Source organism: Notothenia rossii (assembly GCF_949606895.1).
Source record: "Notothenia rossii genome assembly, chromosome: 1".
NCBI classification, from domain to species: domain Eukaryota; kingdom Metazoa; phylum Chordata; class Actinopteri; order Perciformes; family Nototheniidae; genus Notothenia; species Notothenia rossii.
The window spans coordinates 5581410-5609303 of record NC_136912.1 but is presented as its reverse complement, the minus strand read 5'-3'; the positions used below and the strand labels follow the sequence as shown (position 1 = coordinate 5609303).

At 42.2% G+C, this 27894-nt stretch overlaps 1 protein-coding gene across 1 annotated transcript; it reads left to right on the top strand.

Annotated features, from left to right (window-relative positions):
* Nucleotides 1-281: 281 nt before the first annotated feature.
* On the top strand, nucleotides 282-26614 carry hoga1 (4-hydroxy-2-oxoglutarate aldolase 1). The gene is made up of 8 exons (XM_079681061.1): nucleotides 282-820; nucleotides 5702-5830; nucleotides 8302-8429; nucleotides 12477-12611; nucleotides 17027-17123; nucleotides 22351-22484; nucleotides 24989-25157; nucleotides 25231-26614. Exons 1-7 carry the CDS (start codon nucleotides 592-594, stop codon nucleotides 25136-25138), a joined length of 1002 nt encoding a protein of 333 aa, XP_079537187.1. The 5' UTR covers nucleotides 282-591; the 3' UTR covers nucleotides 25139-25157; nucleotides 25231-26614.
* The last annotated feature ends 1280 nt before the right edge of the window (nucleotides 26615-27894 follow it).

The following is a 27894-nucleotide window of genomic DNA, read 5'->3' as shown; positions in this document are numbered from 1 at the left end:
TGGTGGCACCAGTGTAAAGGCTATGAGAGGCTGATGAGGAGACTCACGTAAAAGAAACAGCAGATAATAACATACCAGTTTACCTTTAAGTACATTTTGTAATACAATGCAGTATAATGCAGTTGTGTTACTTGGGCCAGAGTATTTTCACACTGCAGTATAATGTACCTGTTCTTAAATATCTGAGTACTTCTCCTACCAGTGGTTTGGTGTCCTGGCTGGGACAAGCTTTTGTTTGATGACCCCTTACTGTGGGCGGGGCTTCAACGTGTTGCAGGATATACTTTACATTACTAGCATTGTGCTGCTTCTAGTCTCATGACAACATTTTTAAAAAGGTGACAGCAGCTAACAGTGTGAAATCAACAGTAAATAGTGCCTTTTGCCTTCTAACTCTGCAGCTTTTACGCAATACACGTGTCCGATTAAATCTGCTCGTGCACGGTTAAAGTCCAGTTGAGTCAGTTCCAAAAAGTTGCTCAGAAACCCAAATTCTGGTCAATATTTACAGAGGCAGGTTAGAGATTAACTCAGGTCGCTGCAGCAGCTGCTCACAGTCCCAGTTGCTCTCAGGTCAGTGTCTGCCTCAACATGCAGTGTGTCCGGGTGCTGAGAGAGCTGAGGCCGCTGTGCAGAGCTCAGCTGTCCGCGTGGACCGGGACCAGAACCGGAACCAGAACCCAGAGCCAGGCAGCCGGGACCAGGCTGGACCTGAGCGGGATCTATCCGCCCATTGCGACCCCTTTCACCGCAGAGGAGGAGGTGGACTACCCGAGGCTGGAGGGGAACCTGCAGAAGTATGCACAGATCCCGTTCAGAGGTCAGACCCGGGACATGTCCCCACTCCCCAACACTCTTTCGAATGGCTGGTTTTGTTCTTTTGCTTCATTACTTTGTTTAAGGTATTTTCAAATAGCTTGCACCAAGACATGTTAACCAACCAATCAAAAAATAAACTGTACAAGGTTTATTATGCAGTCATTATGCAACCTTTGAATATTTCTTGATATAGCTTCTTGTTGTTTATCTGATCTTTGAAAATGTCTACTCGCATTGCCTACAATTGCATATGTTAAAACTGTTTTAAAATCTTCTGACCTCTATGTCCCCACCAATAATGAACACATAATGACACCTTTGTGCCCAAGTATCAGAGAGCAAAAATAACAGAGAAAAGTCAGGTTTCTAAAAAGCTGTTTTTTAAAACGTTATCTGAATAGGCGTTCAGGGGTCGTTAAGAAAGACCCGGATGGTCCATACACATAGGGCTTTTTATGTAAGTCATTCTAAAACATATTGTTGCATTCCTATTTTCAATCATTCAAAGTCTTTGTTAAAGTAAAGAAACACACACACACACACACACACACACACACACACACACACACACACACACACACACACACACACACACACACACACACACACACACACACACACACACACACACACACACACACACACACACATTGTATATATTTAACATTTAGAAGGAGAATAGTATTAACCAAAAACTCATCTTTTGGAGTCCTTACATCATTTCTTTTTTAAACAAGTTTTGCAGTGTAACTCAGATAGCCTACACTTAAAGGTGGGGTATGTAATTTATTTCAGAAACACTTTTTGTTATATTCCATGGAATGCTCTTAACATCCCGATATGAATATACATAAATAGCCTACATGTAATCTGTGGAAGCCGTGGCGCTGTGAAGAGCACGACCAATCATCTGAGCCGGCCCGGCTAAAGTAACTGGATGGCCTACCTGCCTGTCAGCCTTCCATATGTGCACAAACTTATCTCGTGCCCTCATTGGTCATGTGCGCGTTCGTGTGTGTTGAAGGAGGGGCTCTGTAAGGAAGTGGCAGATTTGTCTTGCGCAGTCAAGCTGGTTTCTCCAAAATTACCTACCCCACCTTTAAGTATTTGCCTCTGTTATGTCAAATTTGACAAAGTACAAAGACTAACGGTGAGGAAGCAGTAATCCAGTGAATGTAAAACTCAGATGAAAGACTTTAGGAAAACATGAATTCAACTTTAGTCTTTGTTTAAACTCGTTACCCATCAGTAAGAAGCTGCGGGCTGTTCTCTGGTTGTCAGCTGGTTGTCAGGATCAGTTTAGGGAGCTGACAGAGAGCAGAAAGTTCAACATGGAGGAAAAAACGCAGAATCTGCTGATTTGTCTCCATCTGGAGGATTTCTATCGCTAACACAACGTGGCTTTTTTTATTCAGACCTGCATTTATTGAGTTGTGTTATGTGTTGCTCTGTCTGTGGATTGGGAGCTTGTTGGTTGTTTGTGAAGCACTTTGTGCAAGTGTATGAACATGACTCTATAAATAAAGTGTGATTGATTGATTTATAAACAGTAGACTACTTTGAAATTGAAACACTTGTAGTTTTGCTCTTCCTCTTTGTTCAGTGCTTTAGACATAGCCTAATTTTCCAGAAAGTGCAGTATCTAAATGACCTTCAATTTTATGTGATATCTACTGCTACTACTGTTATTTATTATCAACTACTACGATCCTTAAAGGTCACCTATTATGCAAAATCCTCTTCTTCATGTCTCTTCTACATCAACATGTGTCCCCTCTGTGGAAAGAGACTGAAAGTTTCAGGAACAAAGATTCTCTCTCTTTTTGTCCTGATCCATTTATATAAAAACCTGTCTGAAAATGAGCTGATCAGATTTTGGCCACTTGATGATGTCATAACGTTTTTTTTGGCTTGTGTAACCATTAGCCAATCAGCAACCAAGATAACCCCAAACCAGACATGGATGCCACTTATGTGCAACAACACTTATGTTACTACTAGTTAAGATTATTACTACTCCTGGCAACTACTCCTTAGTTCGACCATCTATTACTGTAACAAAAATCTGTATGTCAGCTGTGCAATATATATAATTAATACTGTTATCACACTTAATTCTACGTGTTATACTTATTTTATCTTATAAATACTTCTGCTACTTACTCATCTACCTGAATGTGTACGTGTTATGTGGATTCCTTGTATCTTATAATGTGTTACTTTTCGTCTCAATCTATAATTTGCTTTAACAATGTACATTTACCCAGATAAAGGAATTATTTAGTTTTACTTGTTATTTGTTAGTTCATTTCTCACATTCCCCTTTACATCCAATAGTACTCCAATTTAGATGAACAGTTTCTTTAACAAGGGGTCACAACATATTTAAAGGTCCCATTTCATGGCCATTTCTACTGATCATAATTCCATTGTTGAGGTCTACTAGAATAGATTCACATTGTTCAATGTTCCAAACTCACATTAGTTTCTCATACAGCATCTTTGTATAGTATCTGTCCTAAACGGCTTGTTGGAGTTCTTGCCCCCCCTCCCTGTGAGCCCAGTGGCCGTCTGCGAGGCAGCGAGACACAGCGAAACCCAGCCCGAACACTAGGGCTGTACCCGAATTTTCGAATATCCGAATATTCGTTCGTTGGAGTACTATTCAGGTTTCAATTTCGTTATTCGGATATTCGTTTTGTTTGTTTTTTTGTTTTTTTTCCAAAAATATTTTTTATTGAAATCTCCAATATCAACGTAAGAGCTTGTTCGGGTGGTGCTAACACTTAACCATAAACGTTATTGTTTACTTTCTCCGTCTTTATATGTAGATATTACTTTTCTCCGTTAATCAACAACTTCCTGTCAACAGCGCTACCTCTCCTTCAAAATAAAAGCATGACCATAAAAAATAGGAAGCCAAGCCAAATTACACTTAAGACATATACAACTGCAACAAAAGTAACAAACACAATGCAATATCCTTTTCAATTTCAAAGAACACAAATTGGGTTACATTTACAAATATCTATAAAACAACAATACTGTAGAACAGGGGTGAGGAACCTCCTCACACGCGAGACCATTTGGTACGGCCCTCGAGGTAATTTATAAACAGATGAAAAAAGAAATCTAGATCGCAAAAAAATTAAACAAGCGAGTGCCTGTTTTTATCTGGCCAAGGTCAGGGTCCTTGAACACAACACAAGCCTAACGTGTCATCACGTTGTGTGTGTCTTGTCTGACAGGGGTTTAGTGCTGACGGAGAGCACCACAACGCCGCTCTGGCACTTCATAAATTGCAGTATCCATAAGGAGCCGTACACATGCCGCAGTTTTTGCATGGCTGTGTCTTTAGTTGTAAGCCCAGTGGCGATCTGTTCATCTGTCATACTGATCATACAGTCAATAACTTTCTTGTTATTAGCATCTGGTTAGCTAGCTATGCTAATGAATATAAGAAGCTTCTACAACCAGTGAGGTAAAGGCACATCTTTATATGATCATAGCTATACAAAAATAAGAGAATAAAGTAAACAGGTATAAAATACTATATGACAATAAAAAAAAAGTTGTTATTAATAAACAAGAATACAGTTTGAAAGGGGAGTGATTTGTAAAATATCCATAAAGAAAAAGAGATCTGCTTACAGTTCTGTTTCATCTGGGTGTTGAGAGATGTATAGATCTCCTAATGTTGCTCTCAAAGTGCACCAGATTGATGCTTTTAACTTCAACATTTAAGAACAAATCTTCCCGGGGAAGCTTGCCCCCGGACCTCCTAGAGTCCTCCCTTAAATCATGTCCACATGGATAGGATACTAAATACATTTGCACACATCTTGTGTCCTATCTTTCTGTTTTGGTGGTCATGCCACAACCGTGCACGTGCATGCATGCGCGAGTCATGGTGAGATACAGTATCTGGATTAAGAGGTTGCCTTTTCTTTGCACAGCATGAAAGAAAGGCCAAATGAATGGGCTGTGATTTGAGTCTTTTTAAGCAGAGGTCAATCATTTGTACGGCCCTCGGAGGATATTGAAAAAATTGAAATGGCCCTTGAGAGGAAAAAGGTTCCCCACCCGTGCTGTAGAATAACAAAATGAATGCCGTGAATAAACCGAAATACACGAGTTGAAGCGGTTCGCTGCTGATTACTACGCCCCCCCCCCCGCGCGGGCCGAATATTCGAATATTCGCTGCTGATTACTATCGAATATCCGGAGCCCGGAAGATGGTATTCGGGACAGCCCTACCGAACACACACACACACCCGCAGCCTGGCTGGGAGTTTGTGTGTGTGCTCAGGCTGAGTTCCGCGGTGTCTCGCTGCCTCACCGACCCCACACCAGTGAGCCGGCTCACAGTGTCCCGCTCCTCGCAGCAGCGAGCCTCGCAACGTCCCACCGAGTGTGTGTGTGTGTGTGAGGAAGTCCGCGGATTGGTCCAAACGTAACGTCCATTTGAACCAATCTGCGGAGCCGTTACGTTACGTTACGTTACGTCACCATACCCGAAATACGTCACTATACCCAGGAAGCAAACAATAGAAACAGAGAAATGTCCAACGCGGCGTTCTGGGGCAGCATAGACAGGTCTTCTCTGTGTTAGAGTTTTACTCGCTACAGGGTGTACTTTGAGGGTTTGTGACTCTGCAGACCGTTTACATGCAGAAAAACCTTCATAACACACAAGGGGACGGGTAATAACCGGAAAAGCATGACATGGGACCTTTAAGGTCTCAAATCCCAAAAAATTAAACATGAGAATATGAAAAACAAAATGTATAGAAATCAAATCAACCCAAGAACGTAAATAACACAGGTATATCAAAAATAAAAGAATATGGAATATGATAAAGGAGTTCTGATTCTGTTGCAGGTCTGGTGGTCCAGGGCTCTAACGGAGAGTATCCCTACCTGACGGAGCAGGAGAGGGTGGAGGTGGTGAGGACCGTCCGACGATCTCTGCCCGACGACAAGCTGCTGATGGCTGGGTCAGGCTGCGAGTGTAAGTGTGTGTGTGTGTGTGTGTGCTCTCAGTCTCAACCCATCTTATGTACAACTTTAACTACAATAACTAATGAAAAGCTGCTTAAATGTTCAACAAAATACTTATCTACTAATAAGTGAAGTAAAATGGAGTCAGTTTACAGTTTAATTTCCTTTTCAGTTCAATAACAAACCCTCCGAGAGACGAGGACATGTCAATTACCTCGCTCTGCAGTCCCTTTACTTCCCTTTTCTTCCTTTATTCACAAACAATATAAAAACCCGGCTCTCACTTCAATAATTATTAAAGCAGTACATTTTCCAGGTATTTCTGTTAGCTAACATCTCGGGGTCGTGCCCTTTTGCCATGAAGTGTGTGTGTGTGTGTGTGTGTGTGTGTGTGTGTGTGTGTGTGTGTGTGTGTGTGTGTGTGTGTGTGTGTGTGTGTGTGTGTGTGTGTGTGTGTGTGTGTGTGTGTGTGTGTGTGTGTGTGTGTGTGTGTGTGTGTGTGTGTGTGTGTGTGTGTGTGTGTGACAACTCATCTAGTGCACCATAGCAAAGTATAAAATGTTCCTGCAGCCAGGAGCTATACTCTGTGAGGAATCTGTCTCAATAAAATGTATTTCAGATGTTTGTTTGTTTGTATTTTACATTTTACACATAACAACAGGAAATAGAGTTACAACTATAACATGAAGCAGAAATCAATAAATCAGGTTTTCTTTACATTACATTCCAAAGACATTCCTTACATACTCAATACTGTGAACAATTTGGGGTGAAGTGTCTCAGGGACACAACGACATGCTGACTGCAGTGGGGTTTGAACCTGTGATCCCCTGATCCCAACACCAATGCACAACCCACTGCGCCACACTGTACTCCTGTTGGCTAGTGCTCCAACACATTGTACGTGATAGGCTAAGAGGCGGGTTATTTCTAAGCGGTTGACCAATCACAACAGAGCTGGCCAACTAACCAATCAGAGCAGATTGGGCTCTGGTTTCAGACAGAGGGTGAAAAGAGGTGCTGCAGCACAGGCAGTATGAGAACAATAAAGAGCTTTTTGAACATTAAAGCATGGAGACATGTCAAAGTAAAGACACTACATACTGATATACACCTGAACATCAGCAGGAGAGGACTCTTTAAAGTAGAGACACTACATACTGATATACACCTGAACATCAGCAGGAGAGGACTCTTTAAAGTAGAGACACTACATACTGATATACACCTGAACATCAGCAGGAGAGGACTCTTTAAAGTAGAGACACTACATACTGATATACACCTGAACATCAGCAGGAGAGGACTCTTTAAAGTAGAGACACTACATACTGATATACACCTGGACATCAGCAGGAGAGGACTCTTTAAAGTAGAGACACTACATACTGATGTACACCTGAACATCAGCAGGAGAGGACTCTTTAAAGTAGAGACACTACATACACCTGAACATCAGCAGGAGAGGACTCTTTAAAGTAGAGACACTACATACTGATATACACCTGAACATCAGCAGGAGAGGACTCTTTAAAGTAGAGACACTACATACTGATATACACCTGGACATCAGCAGGAGAGGACTCTTTAAAGTAGAGACACTACATACTGATATACACCTGGACATCAGCAGGAGAGGACTCTTTAAAGTAGAGACACTACATACTGATGTACACCTGAACATCAGCAGGAGAGGACTCTTTAAAGTAGAGACACTACATACTGATATACACCTGAACATCAGCAGGAGAGGACTCTTTAAAGTAGAGACACTACATACTGATGTACACCTGAACATCAGCAGGAGAGGACTCTTTAAAGTAGAGACACTACATACTGATATACACCTGAACATCAGCAGGACAGGACTCTTTAAAGTAGAGGCACTACATACTGATATACACCTGAACATCAGCAGGAGAGGACTCTTTAAAGTAGAAACACTACATACTGATATACACCTGAACATCAGCAGGAGAGGACTCTTTAAAGTAGAAACACTACATACTGATATACACCTGAACATCAGCATTATAGGGCCCCTTTAATCATGAAAACCCTCCGACTGACCAGAAAGCCCCTGGGGAAATGATAAATGAGGACGGAAAGCCATTTATTAACAATATATTCACATTGCCAATTGCTGACTTTATTGATTTTTGTGAAAAAACATCTCATTAATGATTTACCAACCGTTGTATCTGCACATGTGATGGTTTATTAGAGGGAAACCCATGAGGATTTATTTATTTAACTGCAAATACTGCCAAATAGAAAATATTAAACGAGCACAAAGTGTCTTTTGATGCCTGAAAACCTAACATGTTCTTGCTTCTAACAGATCTATAAACATTAGAACAACATGTTATCTTGCTTTGTTCTGTCGGAAACTTTAACTAACCACAGTGATTCCCAGTTGACCAATTATAAAGCTGAATAATAAAGTTATTTCCCCTATTTTTTTTTGTTTTGTTCGTGCAGCCACTAGAGCCACGGTCCAGCTCACAGAGAAGATGGCGGCTGCCGGAGCTGACGTTGTGCTGGTTGTAACGCCGTGTTTCTACAAGGGGAAGATGGACAGCCGTGCTCTGATCCAACACTTCACTAAGGTCAGCTCACATCTCACACATTCTCACACACACATGCTTTTACAGAAGGTAGCATCACAAGGGCCACCTCCACAAAAAGCCAATGGGATTTTTCCATAGGATCTTGGAATATTGAAGCACTAAGGTTGAAACACACGTTTATGATACTTAAATGTAGTGCCCACAATCATTATTCAAACACACACACACGTTCATAATTATTATTTTTTGTTTTTACCAGAGGCTTATATGATCGTACGGATATGTCGTACGTGACTCCTAATGAGAACAAACACTGATAAAGGTGTCATTTTAGGAAACATGCCTTCAAATCTACCTACAAGTTGATTTAGAGGTCCCCTATCATACTGTTTTTCATCAATATATCACAGGTCTCAGATATATACAGAGCCTGTCTCTGATTGGCTGAAACACCAAACAGATCATTGCAGCATTACCCATAATCCCCTCTGTTTCAACCCTGTTTCCAAAGTGCTGATTCTCTGTCTGTTACTTTAGATGAAAATAAGGAGCCCCTCCCCACGGCCCTCTGAGAGAGATTTGGTTACAAAGAACTCAATGGTGCTCTAGGAGGATATTCAGGTGATAAGGGGGGGGGGTCACCTTGGTTGCTGATTTCTCTTATATGATCGTACGGATATCTCTCTCTCTAGGTCGTCCTCAGACGAGCCCTCCATCGTCGCTTCCAGTCATCCCGGTTCTCCATACATCTGGCCAGTTCATTAGTACTTTGTGCTCCTGCGTCGTTCTTGAGTACGTCCACGTACGTTTGTGCGGGACGTCCTCGTGACCGATGCCCGTGTGTTGGTTCCCACAGCACCAATTTGCCGGCTGGCAGCTCTTGATGCCTTTGGCAATGTCCTGCTAGTCTCATTCTCCTGGCTGCAATTTTCTCGCTCACCCTTGGTATTCCCTCGTACAGGATGTTGTTGGTTAAATGTACACTCTTGCTGATGTTAAGTACTGCTCGCAACATTCTGGTGTAGCATCCGTCTAGAGACTTTTGCAGGGTTGGCTTCAGGGTCCAGCATTCACTGCCATAGAGGAGAACAGACTCTACCGTTGCATAGAAGAAGCTGAGTTTGATTTGACGGGGGAGGTTGGAGTTCCATACACCGGTCATGCCGTTCAGGGCCCTCCATGCAAGTGCCTTCCTCACCTTAAGATCTTGCTCAGTTGAGTTGACCCATGAGCCCAAGTCCTTGACTTCTTTAAGCACAGTGCCTTCTGTTGTTGTCAGAGGTGGACACGACCAAAACTGAAGTTATTGTACTTGGCCCGAAGAATCTACGAAACAAATTATCTAAAGATATATTAACTATGGATGGCATTAATTTGGCCTCCATTGAGACTGTAAGGAATCTTGGTGTTATATTTGATCAGGATTTATCCTTTAACGCCCACATAAAATCCATTTCAAGGACCGCCTACTTCCATCTACGTAACATTGCAAAAATCAGGCATATCTTGCCTCAAAACGATGCAGAGAAACTAGTCCATGCATTTATTACTTCAAGGCTGGATTATTGTAACTCCTTATTATCAGGGTGTACCAAGAAGTCAGTCAAGTCGCTTCAGCTGATTCAAAATGCTGCAGCTCGTGTACTAACCAGAGTTAGGAAAAGGGACCACATTACTCCTGTTCTGGCTGCCTTACACTGGCTCCCTATAGAACACAGGATAGAATTTAAAATTCTTCTTCTCGCCTACAAAGCCCTTAATGGGCAGGCGCCATCTTACCTTAAAGAACTCATTATACCCTACTGTCCTACTAGGGCATTGCGTTCCAAGAATGCAGGGTTGTTGGTTGTTCCTTGAGTCTCTAAAAGTAGAATGGGAGCCAGAGCCTTTTCTTATCAAGCTCCACTTTTGTGGAATCAGCTTCCAGTTTGTGTTCGGACGGCAGACACCCTATCCGTTTTTAAGAGTGCGCTTAAGACCTTCCTTTTTGATAAAGCTTATAGTTAGGGCTGATTAGATTCAGCCCCTAGTTTTGCTGATATAGGCTTAGTTTGTCGGGGGACATCTTACTTCTTCCTTCTCTCTGTCTATACCTGTGTACTCTCATGTTCCGATTAACCCAGCTTCCCCAAATTTCTTTCTTTTTGGTGTCTATATACGCCGGGATCCGGAGTCATGGATGATCCTGCGGTCCTGTGTCATGGATTGCGAGTCCTGGATCTTGAGTCGTGGCTGTGGTCCTGGATCATAAGTCCTGGATGGATATCCTCGTGGATTCATCTTCCTATTATACACACATGCATTTCAAAACATTTGGACTACCTATGTTGCAAATGTATTATCTTTTCAATTTACACACGGCATCTATTGCACGTCTGTCCGTCCTGGGAGAGGGATCCCTCCTCTGTTGCTCTCCCTGAGGTTTCTCCCATTTTTCCCTTTAAACTGTGGGGTTTTCTCTGGAAGTGTTTCCTTGTACGATGTGAGGGTCTAAGGACAGAGGGTGTCGTATTGTCATACTGATATTCTGTACAAACTGTGAAGTCCACTGAGACAAATGTAACATTTGTGATATTGGGCTATATAAATAAACATTGATTGATTGATTGATTGATGGATGTTCCGGTCAGACGTTATAGGTGATAACCTCAGTGTTCTTGGCGTTTAGCCTAAGGCCAACCTTGGCACACTCTGACTCCACTCTGTTCAGGAGTTCCTGTGCTTGCTCCACTCTGTCGGAGAGCAGGCTCATGTCGTCCGCATAGTCCAGGTCTGTCAGGACTACTGTAGGGTGTCGTCTCGACCTCCTTGGTGTTAGAGCGAAGCCAAGATCCTGCTCTCGTCCACTGATGGCCTTCCTGAGCGCGTAATCCAGGACCGTGATGAAGAGGAAGGGGGCCAGGGTGTCCCCCTGCATTACCTCAGCCAGGATGTCAAACTCCTCGCTGTTGCCATCTGGGGTCACCACCCTGGCCCTTGTTCCTGCGTACATGGTCTCTATTGCCCGGAGTAGATTGGGAGGGATACCGTAGGCCTCAAGGATCTTCACCATTGTGCTTCTGTGGATCGAGTCAAATACCTTTTTGAAGTCGATGAAGCACAGTACAGCAGTCAGGTTATCCTTTTTCACCTCCTCGATCATTCTCCTTAGCGCCAAGATCTGGGCTGCGGTGGTTCTCCCCTCTCGAAAGCCATTCTGGTTCTCCCTCAGGTGAGGGTCGATGGCGTGCCGTATCCTGTTCAGTATCATCCGGTTGTAAACCTTTGCGGTGATACATGTCAGGCTGATGCCTCGGTAGTTGTCTGGCTTTGAGAGGTCTCCAGCTTTAGGCACCGGGATGATGTTGGAGAGAGACCATATATCAGGCTGCATGTTGTGCAGTAGAGCGAGGTTGCAAAAGTCTAGGATGAGGTCATCGAGATCACAGTACTTTAGGACCTCCGGGGGTATGCCATCCGGCCCAGCACTTTTGCCCTCTCTCACTGTGGACTTCGCCCCGGCTGTGAAGGGACCATCGTCGATGGGCAGGTTCTGGAGGAAAGCTGGTATACTTTCCTCAGCTCTATCCGCTGTTGTGCCCAGCAGGCTTTGGAAGTGGTTGAACCAGGTCGTCACCCTCTCCTCGGGGCTGTGTTCCTCAACCTGTCCCTCCTTAGTCCTCTTCCGCCCAGTCATCTCATTGATGACCCTCCAGGCCTCCCCATAATGCCTTTCACCTTGCGCTGCCTGCACTCTTTGCACACTCTCCATCAGTTCCTCCCCTTTGATGGTGTCGTAGGCACTGAAGAGAAACTGTTTGGCTTCGTTCAGTAGCCCACGTCTCTCCAAGGTTGGTTCACGCTCAAAGTTGAGGCGTGCTTCCTCCACCCTACCCCGTGCTGCTACGACCTCCGGATGTCTGGACCGTAGGGAGGTTCTGGGTTTGATATGTCGTACGTATAAAGGTGATATTTTAGGAAACATGCTTAGAAATCTACCCACTAGTTGTTTTAAGCGAGCTGTAGAGAGGTGTTTACTGGAATAAAGCAGAGATTGAGGTATAGGAGGTGGCAGTCTGGGTTTCTAACCTGTTCTCCCCCCTGCAGGTGGCGGACTGCAGCCCGGTGCCGGTGGTCCTGTACAGCGTTCCTGCAAACACCGGGCTGGACCTGCCGCTGGACGCCGTGGTGACGCTGTCTGAACACCCCAACATCCACGGGCTCAAAGACAGCGGAGGAGACGTAAGACACGCTTTATTTTACTGTCTAAGGAGATCCTGATCTATTGTCTTTTTCAATTTGTTTGTATATGGTTTATTTGAACAAAAGGAAACCTGTTGAGGTAGAAGAGACGTGAAGAAGTGGATTTTGCTCAATAGGTGACCTTTCAAATGTATGACTTGCTACATCAAACCCCTCTTCGGCCTTTTTCAACTTTTTTTTAATCTGCGGAATTTGATATTATATTTGCGGATACGTTTTACTTATGCACCTCAAACACCATCTGCCGTCATGTGAAATCTGCGAGTTCTAATGACTCAGCAGGTCGTCGGGCCAGGTGTAGGAAGTGTTTTACATCTGCGTCTGATCTACAGTCTGTTTAATGTGCTAACATATTTAATGCAGTTTTTACAGAAGCTCAGATCGTGCTGCATTACTGATCACTCACAAAAACACAAGCAGTGCGTAAAAACCTCCTTTCAAATGTACTTTGGCCCAAATATTACAAGATCGTACTCCAGCTAAGACCACGAAAGGTAAAGAATTAAGACTTTCTTACACAAGTAATCGGCCAAATAGCAGGAGTTTGCCGACGGAGGTAAATCTGTTTGCCCTTCATATTCAGAATAATCGTATTCCACTTGTCTGCCTTCCTCAAATTGACCCCTCACCTCTTGTTTTCTGCGTGTGGCCTCCTCCCGCCCACCCTCCGCTCTGAGTCTGAACTACTCCCACGCTGCTGTCTCCCAGCGAGTGGACAAACATGTTATTTCCAAAATCAGAAATCCATTTCAAAACTTCTTGCAAACACTTCCCACACAGACGAAAAGGTATTAAGGGCTCGACAGGAGCAAACTACTTTTTTTCCCTCCCGCAAATCAAGCCTGAAGGATAAAAGTACACTCTTTACTTTTGGGATCTCCGTCAGGCACCACTTTCCTTTCTGCTTTACTGGAAATAGGCTGCTTAAATCAACACAATACATACACTGCTGTTTCCACTGATTGTGCAGAATTACATGCTGAACATGACTCCGACCAAACATGCCATTGCAGCAAATTACCAGTGATTTTTGTTTGAGAAACTCCCTTTCCCTCGGACTTCAAGCCTTTGCAGACCGTATACATGCAAACACACCTTTCCAACACACCACAGGAAACGGAAAACCCCAAAAGCATAATAGGGCCTCTTTAAAAAGTAACTTTCCGACACTTATAATGAGGTGTGCGGGGTATTCCTATAGCTGTTTTTGATTTGTTAGATGATCAAACAGCAGCACAGCTTTTGAAAAAAACCGACCATCTGAAGACACATCACGAAGAGATAGATGTGTTTGAGGTTCCCTGGGCTTCTATTTTTGGCTCAGCCGTTGGTGTTTTTATTCTCTCTGTGCAGCAGCGAGATATTTTGATGTTGACGATGTATAGAAAAAGAGATGCAGTCACATCTGACAGACTGGTCATTTGTGAATAAATCAACGAGACAAACTGTGGGTGAAAACAATCAGCTGAATCCTGCTTCAGACATTTGTCATCCAGTAATACAATTGGAAGTTTCTAAAGGCAAACAAGTCAAACTGGAGATATTCAATCTATAGTTATAGTTATGTGCTACTCTTATAAGAAACACGACAGTTTCACCTGCTCTCGTCTCATGATTCCTCCTACCCACTCTTTTCTACTAATATCTTGTTTTTTTACTTTAAATCTGTGCACCTCCTGCATGTGCCTGATGTCTGAATCCATTATCACCTTTACACACCGACCAAAATAAACCCGTCTCTTTATTGCAAACAATTATCATCTGTCAGGTGTAATAATTACAATCTTCTGTTTATCACTGCAAAACGTCTGAAGAGATTACAGCTGCAAATTGACGTTAAAGTTGAAATAACTTGTGAAAGAAACATGTTTTTTGGTAAACTTTAGATATATATTTGATTTGTATATCAACCGTGTATTCCTAAACAGTACGTTTTCATGTTTTGTCTCAAAGCAATATTGTGCACTAATATTTGGCCGCTTGGTTAAACCCACACATGATCAGTGCCGTAGTTTTCCTTTGAGATCAATTTCGCCGTGCACAGCGCTCAGGTTATTTCAACTTTAACCTCTGCTGCTGTCAACCTTTCTGAAGGGAAACCAATGAGATAAGAAGATATGTAGCCAGAAGCGACACGTGCAAGCAAGGGAGGTGGAGATTCATCAAAGACATAGTGTTTCAGAGTCCCCCGAATACATAACGCATAATTAAAAACATTTCATTTTCTTGCCTCATGGGACAACCAGGTTTTATAATCGGCATAGCTTATTCTTCCAATGATTCTTTGTGCATCTTTGATAACGTATAATATATATATAGGGAGAAGTATTGTACTTCTATCGTTTACTTAAGTAAAAGTTGCAATACCACAGCGTATAAATACTCTGTTAAATGTAAAAGTCTTCGGGAAAACTCCAACAGTATTGGCCTCAAAATGAACTTAAAGTACCAAAATGATAAGCAATCGTTATGCAAAATGGCCCATTTCAGAATAGTGTTCATCAACCTGATGATTACAGTTCATCCCAAAGGGAACATGAATGTTACGGCAAACTTTCCAACAGTTGTTGAGATGTGATTTCACGAAAGCGCAAATTCGAACAGCATAGAGGAAAAGTCCGGTGATCACAAATGAGGTGGTATCATCCTCTGGGGACCATGACTGTCTGTACTGAACCAAATGGAAATCTATATATAACAACTGTTGAGATATTTTACATGAAACACACATTTGAACCCTGGTGGAGATGGAGGAATAGTCAGAAGATTTGTGATATCAGTAAGATCCATCCTCTGGGGACCATGACTGACTATACTCAACTACATGACAATCCATTGAATAGTTGTTGAGATATTTTACATTTAAAGACAGACATATGAACAGCATAATGGTGCTATTGAAGTCACATCATCATGGAAATCGGCTGGACTCATCCTCTGGGAACCATGACTAATTCCATGTAATAAACTTCACGGCAATCTATCCAATAGTTCTTGAGATATTCAAGTTAGATCACAGTTAGAGGACCAGGAGACTGACAGTACCATCCATAAAGCCAAGTCATTAAAACAAAGACTCCATTTATTTTAATAGAATTAAGCCCCGGACACACCAAGCCGATTATGGCCGTCGATAGATGTCAGGCCGACGATGAGCGTCCTGTCGCCCTACTCAGATTGGTTTGTCCCGCACCGTCGGGTCTTTCTGTTTGTTTCTATCACGCAGTCTGTTCTTCTTCTCTCGGTGTATCATGCAGTCTTTCTTCCGGTTGTTGCCTCTTTTGAATGACGAATACACACTACCGCCTCCTGCTGGTAAGGAGAGTTATTGCCACTCATGCATGCGCAGTTCATACGTGCTACTTGGCCGTTGGCTGAAGTCTTTGCGGTGTGTTCCAGTGCAACGGGACGTGTTCTTTGGTGTCAGCTTGGTGTGTCCCTACCTTAAAAGCACATACATGTTTATGATATTTAAACTCTGAAATCAGATTTTTCTCTGTGTTTCTACACACATATTCCACATTGATGCCCTGAGGTCACAAACATAATTAAGATAGATACAAAACTGAGAGAAAAGGGTATAGAAAGTACATGTTTGGACTGATACATTGGCACAAGACCACAATCTTCAGCAGAGGGTTAAATTCCCTTTTGTTCTCTCTGTAAGTCACACAGTGCAACGTAAAGAGTGTTTCTCTCAATGTTATTTTTCTCACCAGGAAGCCGTATCGAAATAGCCAGAGTGCTGAAACCCTCAGCAGAGCAGCAGGAGCTCCTATAACCTGATTGACTGACTGATCAATTACAGTCCTGCGTGTTTGAAATGACTGATATGGGGAAACTGATTGACAGTCGGCGGGTAAAAATAGACCGTGAAACCGTGATGGAGACTCAAACCGGAGCTGATGCTTTTCCCTGCGGAGTTTCAGTTTCCTGTGTTCGTCTCCCTTTGAACAGTTCAGGTTTATTCGGATTCTGCGCTTCACATCCGGATTGACAAAAGAGAATTAAAAGAGGCAAAACAAAATAGGGAGCTTATCAATTATTCATGAGCCTTTCCCCGTCCCCCTCCCCCCCCTCCCTTTTGAAGGTGATTCCTTTTTATTTCTCACTTGGGACTTGTCTCTCTTCTTCTTCTTCTTCTTCTTCTTCTTCTTCTCCTCGTCTTTGGGCTCTTGAATTATCCCCTCCTCCCAAAACCTCCAGCATGTTAAGAGTCGATTTGAGCGATTTGTTTAGCCTGTCAGATGTTAGATTTGTCTCTTGTGACAGCGTCTCCGGGGATTTATAAAATAAGTACAGCAGGTATGTTCCCTGACAGCACGGAGGAGGGATGACATAAAACACTCCTTATTTGTAAACCTTCTTCTCTCGTTTCTTTCTCACTTCCTCAGATCTCAAGGATCGGCCTGATTGTTCACAAAACCAAATCGCAGGATTTCCAGGTGCTGGCGGGCTCAGCAGGGTTCCTCATGGCCGCCTATTGTGTCGGTAAGAAGCTAAATGAGGACTAACGAAGCTGTTGATCCTCACAGGGAGGAGATGCTAGCCTTCCTCACTGTTTGTTCCCTTTTGATCTCTTTTGACTCTGTTGTCTTTGTATATCTTTCCTTTCGAGTCCTGTGTTACATGAATCCACATAATTCACAAATATCTCGTATTATTCGATGTTCTGATGAATGCTCGTCCCCACGAAAGTGCGTAGTCGCCGGTTAATATCCACCTCTTTCTACCCATAAGCCCTTGGTGTCACTTCATGTAGTTTCACAGGCTAAATGTCCCAAACATGTCCTCTTTATTTTTTCGGGGTGACGTCCATCCATCCGTCCCATTCTCGTGAACGCAATGTTCTAGAAAAGTCAGGAAGAAATATCTTAAAATACGTCCCTAACATCCTCATAGGTCCAAGAAACACTGCTTTGATCTCAGGGGTCATTAGGTTCATTGCGACCTCACGAAAACACTCTTCTGGCCCGTAACGCTACAATCAAAATACTGATTAGGACCATTTGCAAACTGCTGCTTCCAAATGGTTGGATGTGCCCTAGAGCTGCAAAAAGCATTTGATTAATGTGATGTGGATATTTCCTGCTTTTCTCTGTTTCATATCATATTAAAGTGAATATTTGGGCTTGGACTGACGAAACAAGACATGTATAGACATCCCCTGAGACTTTGAGCAAATGGGATGGTCATTGTTTTTACTTTTTTCTGCCACTTTTTAGAACAAACATAATCAACAGATGAAAAGACAATGGAAGCAATCTTTAGTTTCAGCTCAGATTTCAGTAGTGCAATGCCAGATAGATTATTGCTTCTACGCTCATCCACATCTATGCAAACCTTATTCCAATACAAGTTGAAGACAGAACCTTTGTTCTTTTACGTCTGAATGTTACACCCATACCATAATCTCAGACTGGAAGCAGTGGAGACACACATTTCTTAAGTGTTTGATCCAGCAACCCCTCTGAAGCAACCAAACAGAATATAACTACCGTAATTTTCGGACTATAAGGTGCGCTCCCAGCGCACGTACCAGCAGCGATCTACAGCAGTGGTTTTCAACCAGTGGTACGGGGACAAACTGTCTCGCTCTCGTAATGTCTGTCTGTCTTGCTCTCGTTCTGTCTCTCGTACCACTCTCGGTTCCACTTTTACTTTAGCGCGCTGCCTGTCTCACTCTTTTCCGGCCCCCAGCTTTTCCTGCTGGAGCCCGCCGCTTAAAGGTGGTGGACTGTAACCTGTAAAATCCATAGATTTAGGAGGTCCCCTAGTGGCCGTTAGCTGTAAAAATCCATAGATTTAGGAGGTCCCCTAGTGGCCGTTAGCTGTAAAATCCATAGATTAGCCGCACCGTTATATAAGCCGCAGCGTCGAGAAATGGGAAAAAAGGCGCGGCTTATAGTCCGAAAATTACGGTAATTGTATGTACCTGTTCTCAAGACCATTTCACATTAAAAGCCTTTTTCAAATAAATCCAAATCGCCAACTTTTAGGATTTAAGGGAAACTTAATGCTGCACTTGTTATCAGCCCATAGTGGTTTCTCATCCTGTGGGAAAGCATGTGATCTTTTATTTGAAGTTGCACTGAATCATAAAACACGAGCAACCTTGCGCAGCAGCAATTTGAAGTCACGTCTTCTGCTTCTCGACATGCCGGCCACGTACCGTGTCCTGTAAACCCGGATTAGATAACACGTTAGGGGATCGCCATCAATATGAAGCTCAGAAACCTAATGAGTCATGTTCACCCTCTACACACAAACACACACACACACACACACACACACACACACACACACACACACACACACACACACACACACACACACACACACACACACACACACACACACACACACACACACACACACACACACACACACACACACACACACACACACACACACACACACACACACTTCTCTCTGATCTTTGCTCTCTGTTCTGATCCCCATAACTGAAATATGGCAGTAATTGGCAGTGTGTGTGAGACTGACACAGCTAAGGCTGAGCAAAGTAACACCCAGCGATTGAAATACTAATGTGTTACCACGGAGTCTGTGTGCGTGTTCAAGTTTTGAAGTCCGATTTTAACACCTGAATTCTGAAAGGGTCCGGTCGTCTATTAGTCAGTCGACACCTTGTAGAGCCTCACGAAAAAAAGAGTCACTCTCATCTACGGGTTTTCATGGAAGTTTCAAAAGCAGCAGACATTTGATTGTTCTTTTATATGATGATCAAAAGAAGGGAAGAAATCTCTCACAGTGCTTTTGGTTTTCTGACAGAAAACATTTGTGTTATTGTGGTCATTATGCAAGAAATTGTTTAAAAAAGCATGTGTTTTATGTTTGCTAGTATATAGGTTTTAGTGCATGTAAATGGTCTGCAAAGGCTAACATCTCTGTTTCCTCCAGAGGGAGTTTTTCTCCCCGCCTGAAACTCCTCCATTGGACTCGTTTGTTTACTTCCAGAACATAGTGACATCACTATATAACACGTGCGCTTCTATTGGCTGGCGCTACAACACATACATAGTACATGATAGACTAAGGGGCGGGACTTGCACCAAAGTTTCTAATAATGAATCCCTACAGAATGTAACTCACAGGAAAACCACAAAATGTAGTTCATCCAATGTACAACTGTTCCCTTAAATGTCCCCATGTGATAAATCCAAACTAAAAACTTAAACAATCAAAAGGTTCCTTAATTGAACCAACAATAAAAAAGGTTCCTTAATTGAACCAACAATCAAAAGGTTCCTTAATTGAACCAACAATAAAAAAGGTTCCTTAATTGAACCAACAATCAAAAGGTTCCTTAATTGAACCAACAATAAAAAAGGTCCCTTAATTGAACCAACAATCAAAAGGTTCCTTAATTGAACCAACAATAAAAAAGGTTCCTTAATTGAACCAACAATCAAAAGGTTCCTAAATTGAACCAACAATCAAAAGGTTCCTTAATTGAACCAACAATCAAAAGGTTCCTTAATTGAACCAACAATCAAAAGGTTCCTTAATTGAACCAACAATCAAAAGCAGTCAATATATTTGTTCTTGGAAGCAGAGTCCTGCATCGGGTCGGGTACCGCAAAAAAGGTGATTTGCGGGTGGTATTTTTTCAGACGCTTTTTTCCGGGTTCGGTTCTGGGTAAAACAAAGATGATGCGGGTCGGGTCGCGGGTGTTGTATAATAAATATATTTAAATAATAATAATTTAGTTTAATGTTTAAATCCTCAGACCTCTCTCCCGCGGGACCGCGCATAATCATAACCCCTGCAGCGAATCAATCTGCTTCTGAGCGCGCCACATTTGAAATGGCTGAGGTGAAGCTCTCTACGGAGAATACAGCATTTTCAAAAACACTTCCTCGAGAGCGAAATCCAACGTCAGGGAGGCTTTTGGTGTCATCCTAGAAGCAGAGAATAACCAACATCCCACGCTTTTTGAGACAAATATGCAACTGCTTGTGTTGATAATTGCCATTTTTTAACTGCTCATATATATGCGGGTGCGGGTCGGGTTGCGGATCTTGTGCCGGCGGGTCGGGTCGGGTTGCGGAACTAATTGGCAATATGTACGGGTAGCGGGGCGGGTTCGGTATTGCACGTCGCGGGTGCGGGGCGGGAGCGGGTCTTGAAAATCAGACCCGTGCAGGACTCTGCTTGGAAGTGATAGTAAAAGTGTTATTGACTACAATTATAATAACTTAGTCAGCGTTAATGTCCAGTATTTAGTGTTTCTCTCCACCAGCTGTCAGTCGCCCCGAGGCTTTCACAGATAGATTTTAAAAATAGTCAACATATTTGTACGTAGAAGTGACGAAGATTTTACGCATAAGGGCAATGTTTAGCCCTCTTTCGTCTCTTTCCACGAGCTGTCAGTCGCCCTGCAGCCGCCTATCAGTCGCAGCGTTGGCTAATCCGCTGTCAGCCGTGAGACGTGAGCGAATTCAGCCACAGAAACATAAATCAGACAGAAAACATCCGCCCATCAGCAGTGAATACACAACAACAACAACAACAACAACAACAACTCCAAGGCCACGGGCGGAGGCTGAGTGAAGCTCCTCTCCTCCACCAGACGCTCAAAAGGAGATGTCACTCTGAAAGGCCATGATATCTTGCTGCCTTGGAAAATGTATGTGTATCGAGCTCTGTAAATAAAAACCCGACATCACACTCTGCCTGCTGATGTGTCGGGGAAGAGGAAGACGGAGGGATGAAATGCTGGACTTCTCTCTCTAAATCTGCTGTCAGTGAATCACTTAAGTCTGCCTGTTGACAACAGAGCTGTAAAACCAGGGCAGTGATGGATGGCTTTATTTGAGGAGGACTTCAATCCAGTTAGAAAACATCCTTTCTGCTCCCTCTTATCTCCCACATGTGGAAGCTCCAGCTGCAGGAGTTCTCTGATGGTTGAAGAAATGGAAACTCTAGTGGTTCTTGTTCTCCGTTGTGATGAATGTTTCAGCGCCCTGTGTGTGATTGGTGGATGGAGTATTCAATATTCTAAACATACTCAGAGCTGTGTTGAGTGGTTGCACGCTGCGAGAGGATGAAATGTGATTTATTAGGCTACTTCCTTCAAGTGAGCATGTATATAAAACATCATGTTATCACTTGGTTGTGTCCAAACCTTAACGCTGCACCAGGTGTGTCTGCAGAAATATGGCTCCTCAAAATCCCTGTGAGAGGACTTTGCATCAAGTCGGAGGGATTTAATGTTGATAGGTCAAGTTTTCTCTCGTCGCTGTCCTCACTGCTTATTAACTTGTTGACGACCACCTGTAAATGAATTAAGGTTAATGGGATGAATGTATATTATGTCTATATAGTTTAAAGTGAGGCTGAAGAGTTTTTTTCTGCTGCAATCCTACTTTCACCCTTTGAAATGTCTTAGTTCAAAACACGAATGATTTTGCAAAGGTTTTAACCTTTTTCGAAGCTGTAGGCTATATTAATTATTCATCTGTGTCTGGTGTGTGTGTGTGTGTGTGTGTGTGTGTGTGTGTGTGTGTGTGTGTGTGTGTGTGTGTCTGGTTTGTGTGTGTGTGTGTGTGTGTGTGTGTGTGTGTGTGTGTGTGTGTGTGTGTGTGTGTGTGTGTGTGTGTGTGTCTGGTTTGTGTGTGTGTGTGTGTGTGTGTGTGTGTGTGTCTGGTGTGTGTGTGTGTGTGTGTGTGTGTGTGTGTGTGTGTGTGTGTGTAGGTGCGGTTGGCGGAGTGTGTGCGCTGGCCAACGTGCTGGGCCGCGAGGTGTGTGAGTTGGAGCGTCTGTGTGTGTCGGGGCGCTGGCAGGAAGCCAGAGTCCTGCAGCAGCGCCTCATCGAGCCCAACGCCGCCGTGAGTACCATCTGCTGCTCACTGCACGCTTCATCTGCCGCCACACAGAGGAAACTCTCACACACAGCGACAGACTGGAGCGTTAGTCACATGAATCTGAGCTAAAACTGGGTCCAGAGTAATCTCACAGGTTGCATTAAACCCCAGGGAGCGAAGTTATTAACCCTTGTTAATACAAGTAGCCTACTATGTACAATTGCTGATACTACCTTGTACTTAAGTGTAGTTAATAACTTATTTCATTATATTATTTTATTATAATTAAGTCCTATTGAAAAAAGGTGAGAACTACGAACAAAGTGACCAGTTGAAATAAACGTTACACAATTTGAAAAGTTGACCTGCTGAGACTGGCTTTTTAAAACGAAGTGTGGCTGAATCTTTATTTAAAACAAATCAGAACTTGTACGTTTTCGAGACACAGAACAAGCAGGTAGAAACAGTTAACTTCAAGACCAAAATGTGTGTTTTAGTGTAGGTCCACGAGTAAACGTCTACAATATAAGAAACTAAAGAATAATAAGACAAAGGCTGGCTCTTAGCAACAGCACAAAGTTGAGTGTGAAAGTTGAGATGTGTGAGGAGACGCCACTGAATAATCTGCTTCAGGCTACAGATGTGTGTGTGTGTTGAGGTAGATGTGTGTGTTGGGGTGTGTTAAATGTCACTGCCCTAACCGCATCAATCCACCACGCAAACACCTCCTCACGCTGCAGCAGACATCCATAAATCAGAAATCCTTCATCTGTCACGCAGCGGGGAGATCTACAGTGTTACATTAAAAGAGTCAACTATATATAAAGACACAAGTACTTGTTAATTAAAGAAATGTACACATCCATGGTAACAAATATTATAAAAACGAGGTAAATATAAAAAATAATGAGGTGAGTGACAACTGTAGTGTGTAAGAAGTGTGTATTGCACATAATCCCTTATTAACTGTGGTGTTATAGTCAGTATTGAAGTAGCAGCCATAGTAACTACTCATACTGTATAATTCATTACATTGCATTAAACTTCACTCAAATATAAAGAAGTGATACATGGCAGGAAGCAAAATATGGATAATGAATAATAAACAGGTGTAATTTGATCAGAAATCCTTCATTAGTCCCATTGCGGGTGTTGTTGACACCAGTGGCGAGCCATGACTTTTATACTTAGGCCCTCTGATCCCCCCCCCCCCCCCTTCCCTAAAAAAATAAAATAAAAAAAGAGGTATTATGTCACAGCGTATACTTCAACGGAATATCAAAACAACGGCCCGGGGTGCAAAACGCATCAATGAAAGCGACCCTCTACCACACAAAACAACACCTGTAAATAACCCAATGTATGTTCTTTGAAATTGAAAAGGATATTGCATTGTGTTTGTTACTTTCGTTGCAATTGTATGTCTTAAGTGTAATTTGGCATTCTTTTATTTTGAAGGCGAGTTTATGCTGTTGACAGGAAGTTGTTGTTGCTATGGAAACAAGAAAAACTTCACAGCGGGCGGAACTTGTCATAAAGTCCGCGATGATAAAACCCACCCTTTTAGAGGGAAGATATGATTGGTCAATTGTACTGTCATTTGACATTACTCTCTTGTTCAGTTACTATAGCTGGCCCTCTGTGAATTTACAGCAGGACCACCACTCAGCTCCTTTCTCCACCTCGCAGAGACAAGCTTCTTTCATTTAACCCTTCACATTCAAACAAAAACTGAACAGGCAGATTCCAAGGATTTATTTCTTTGTAAATGTTATTTTAAATACAATTAAATCAAGTTATTTTGGTAAAACTAATACAAAATATAACTAAAAAAGTACATTAAAAAATAAACAATTGTTTTTAATGTTTTTAAATATTATTTTAGAGGGCCCTGACGGCTCGCCACTGGTTGACATCTTAAAAAGAACATTTTCTGCTCATGTTCAGGTTCATATCAGTATTTAGTGTCTAATACGTGTCTCAAAAATGTACAAGGTCTGATTTGTTGTAATGAAAGATTCAGCCACACTTCTTCTGACTCTCGTTTTAAAAAGCCACGCTCTCAGCAGGTGTACAGTACCTCTGCAAATCACTGTCTTGTAATTAAATGAAATGTAACTATGTTAACGTTTTATTTATTTATTACTATTATTTGGATTTTTTCTGTTGTGTTTTACCTCCACAAAAACATGAGTCAAAAAAATAAGGTTTAAAGCGAAAATCTAATCAAATAATAATCAAACACACATACAAACTATGTGTGATGTGTTTTAAATAAATCACATTTTTATGAAGTAAAAATATGAAATGACTGAAGTAGCATTTAATAGCATTACTAACAGCACTAAACTCACAGAAGAAAAAGAGTGTGCCCATGAGCAGCGTTACATCACATCATTGACATTACTCTGTCTTTATCGATAAAGCTTTGAAAAACACTGCAGGTATCTGATGGAGGTGGAGGGGTGTGTGTGTCTGTGTGTGTGTGTATATATATATAGATACTGATTGGCTCTCTGTGTTGCTAGGTGACCAGGAAGTTGGGAGTCCCCGCCCTCAAGCAGGCGATGGACTGGTTCGGTTTCCACGGCGGCGCCTGTCGGTCTCCTCTTCAGCCGCTGAGCCAGGAAGAGACTCTGACGCTGAGGAAAGACTTCTCTAACAACGGCTGGCTGTGAGGGGTGTGAGGCGTGTGTGAGGCGTGTGTGTGTGTGTGTGTGTGTGTGTGTGTGTGTGTGTGTGTGTGTGTGTGTGTGTGTGTGTGTGTGTGTGTGTGTGTGTGTGTGTGTGTGTGTGTGTGTGTGTGTGTGTGTGTGTTACATTAAACCCCAGGGAGCGAAGACCACCTGCAGTTTGGTTGTCCTGCAGGATTCTTTGCATTCTTAATATTTAGGTCTGCATTTGAGGATGCTAAACGTTTAAATTTAAGTCCAGACTTGCCAGAAACAAGGACATTTCCCTGTTTAATACACATCACTGTTGATATGCAAGGAAATAAGTGTTTGATGCCTTTTAGATTTTGTAAGTTTGCCCACTTACAAAGAAATGAACAGTCTGTCATTTGAATGGTAGGTTTATTTTAACGGTGAGAATATCAAAAAGAAAATCCAGAAATTGACAGTATATAAAAGATACAAGTTAATTTTCATTAAACTGTGGGAAATAAGTATTATTGTTGGCAAACTTACAAAATCTGCAAGGGATCAAATATTTATTTCCTCCACTGTATGTACATTTGATGTTTATTTAATTTGTGATTGTATTGTTAATTCATGTGCGATGCCTTGGAAACATGCTGCTGCAAAACAATCTCCAAAATGAGGGTGTGTGTGTGTGTGTGTGTGTGTGTGTATGTGTCTGTCTGTGTCTGTCTGTCTGTCTGTCTGTCACTTCACCTGGAAGCCTTTCTGATATCCAGGCCTTAAGACGTGTAAATGTGACAGAAATGTAACAGTTCTGAAGAAAGTCAATCTAATTAAGATGCACTTTATTCATAAAATGTTCCCTCTGGTGTTATTTACATTACATCACACACACACACACACACACACACACACACGCACACGCACACGCACACGCACACACACGCATGAGTGGAGGGGTGTCATAGTTTGATGCCTTGCTCAAAGAAACGTCAGGAGGCAACTGACTTTGTAATTGGTCCGATCGGGACTTGAACCGGCGACCCTTTGGATTCGAAGCCAGTCGCTCAAAACTGAGCAAATCAACCAAATCAACCTGTTTAATAAATATTATAAATGTTTTTTTCTGAATGAATTACTACACACTCTGTTTTTACTCTGTTCTCATATTTAGCTGTCTGAGCACATACGTACAAAACAGAAATAGACACACAATAAAAAACAAAGGGACTAAACTCTGTGACTACTAAAAGATAAAACCTGTGGGTCACAACACATCCATCCGGCTGGTTTTCATTTCTAAAAGCCTCTAATTAAATATAAATAAATAATCTAACTGGAAACTAGCAAATTCTCTGCAGTAAGCTAATATTTTTTAATTAATGTCTCTGTATAATCAACACCAACGTTAATTGCTGTCATAACAAACACGTTGTTCATTGAAAAGTGAAAAATAATGTTGTCTATGCACTTCTTTCGACAATAAAAGGGCATTTTGCTTCAATAATTAAATGTTTCTGTTCATTTGATCTTGGAAAAAATTGATTTCTTGGTTTAAAATATAATCATTGCTCATTATCCAGACATATTGGTGCTTTAGTTGAACTGTTCACAGAGACAAGTGGAATACATGATCACGTAAAATACAGTTTCCCTGCTGTTATAACTGTGCCTGGAAATAACTGTGTCTGCAGTTTCTATTTAGTTGGGTTTTCCGTACACGTCCGTCTGTCAGTGATATCTCAGGAACACCTGCAGGGCATTTCTTCACAATTTCACGCACAGTCTTACAGGATGAAAACATGAAGTGATGACATTTTGCACAGACATGGATGATAAACTGCATCTTTATTGGTTGGTGGAAGCATAATATCGCATGGGGGTATTTCTAGTTTTGCTCCATGACAATGCAACTGGAGAATAATTGAAAATAATAATAATAATAATAAAAGGCAGTCTATAGCTCTGTGGCAGAGCTGGCACCTTTAAACGCTGTATCCCTCAGAGTCCTCTCCAGCTGATGTTCAGGTGTATATCAGTATGTAGTGTCTCTACTTTAAAGAGTCCTCTCCTGCTGATGTTCAGGTGTATATCAGTATCTAGTGTCTCTACTTTAAAGAGTCCTCTCCTGCTGATGTTCAGGTGTATATCAGTATGTAGTGTCTCTACTTTAAAAAGTCCTCTCCTGCTGATGTTCAGGTGTATATCAGTATGTAGTGTCTCTACTTTAAAGAGTCCTCTCCTGCTGATGTTCAGGTGTATATCAGTATGTAGTGTCTCTACTTTAAAGAGTCCTCTCCTGCTGATGTTCAGGTGTATATCAGTATGTAGTGTCTCTACTTTAAAGAGTCCTCTACTGCTGATGTTCAGGTGTATATCAGTATGTAGTGACTCTACTTTAAAGAGTCCTCTCCTGCTGATGTTCAGGTGTATTTCAGTATGTAGTGTCTCTACTTTAAAGAGTCCTCTCCTGCTGATGTTCAGGTGTATATCAGTATGTAGTGTCTCTACTTTAAAGAGTCCTCTCCTGCTGATGTTCAGGTGTATATCAGTATGTAGTGTCTCTACTTTAAAGAGTCCTCTCCTGCTGATGTTCAGGGGTATATCAGTATTTAATGTCTCTACTGGGACATGTCTCCATGCTTTAATGTTCAAAAAGGTCTTTATTTTTCTCATACTGCCTGTGCTGCAGCACCTATGAAACCAGAGCCCAGTCTGCTCTGATTTGTTAGCTGGCCGGCTCTGTTGTGATTGGTCAACTGCTTAGAGATGTCCCGCCCCTTTGCCTATTA

Excerpts from the sequence above, each read along its gene's own strand:
- hoga1 (XM_079681061.1), top strand. The coding sequence starts at position 592 with ATGCAGTGTGTCCGGGTGCTGAGAGAGCTGAGGCCGCTGTGCAGAGCT. Across the intron at positions 17,124-22,350 it reads CATGGCCGCCTATTGTGTCG|GTGCGGTTGGCGGAGTGTGT; the intron begins GTAAGAAGCTAA and ends GTGTGTGTGTAG. Across the intron at positions 22,485-24,988 it reads TCATCGAGCCCAACGCCGCC|GTGACCAGGAAGTTGGGAGT; the intron begins GTGAGTACCATC and ends CTGTGTTGCTAG.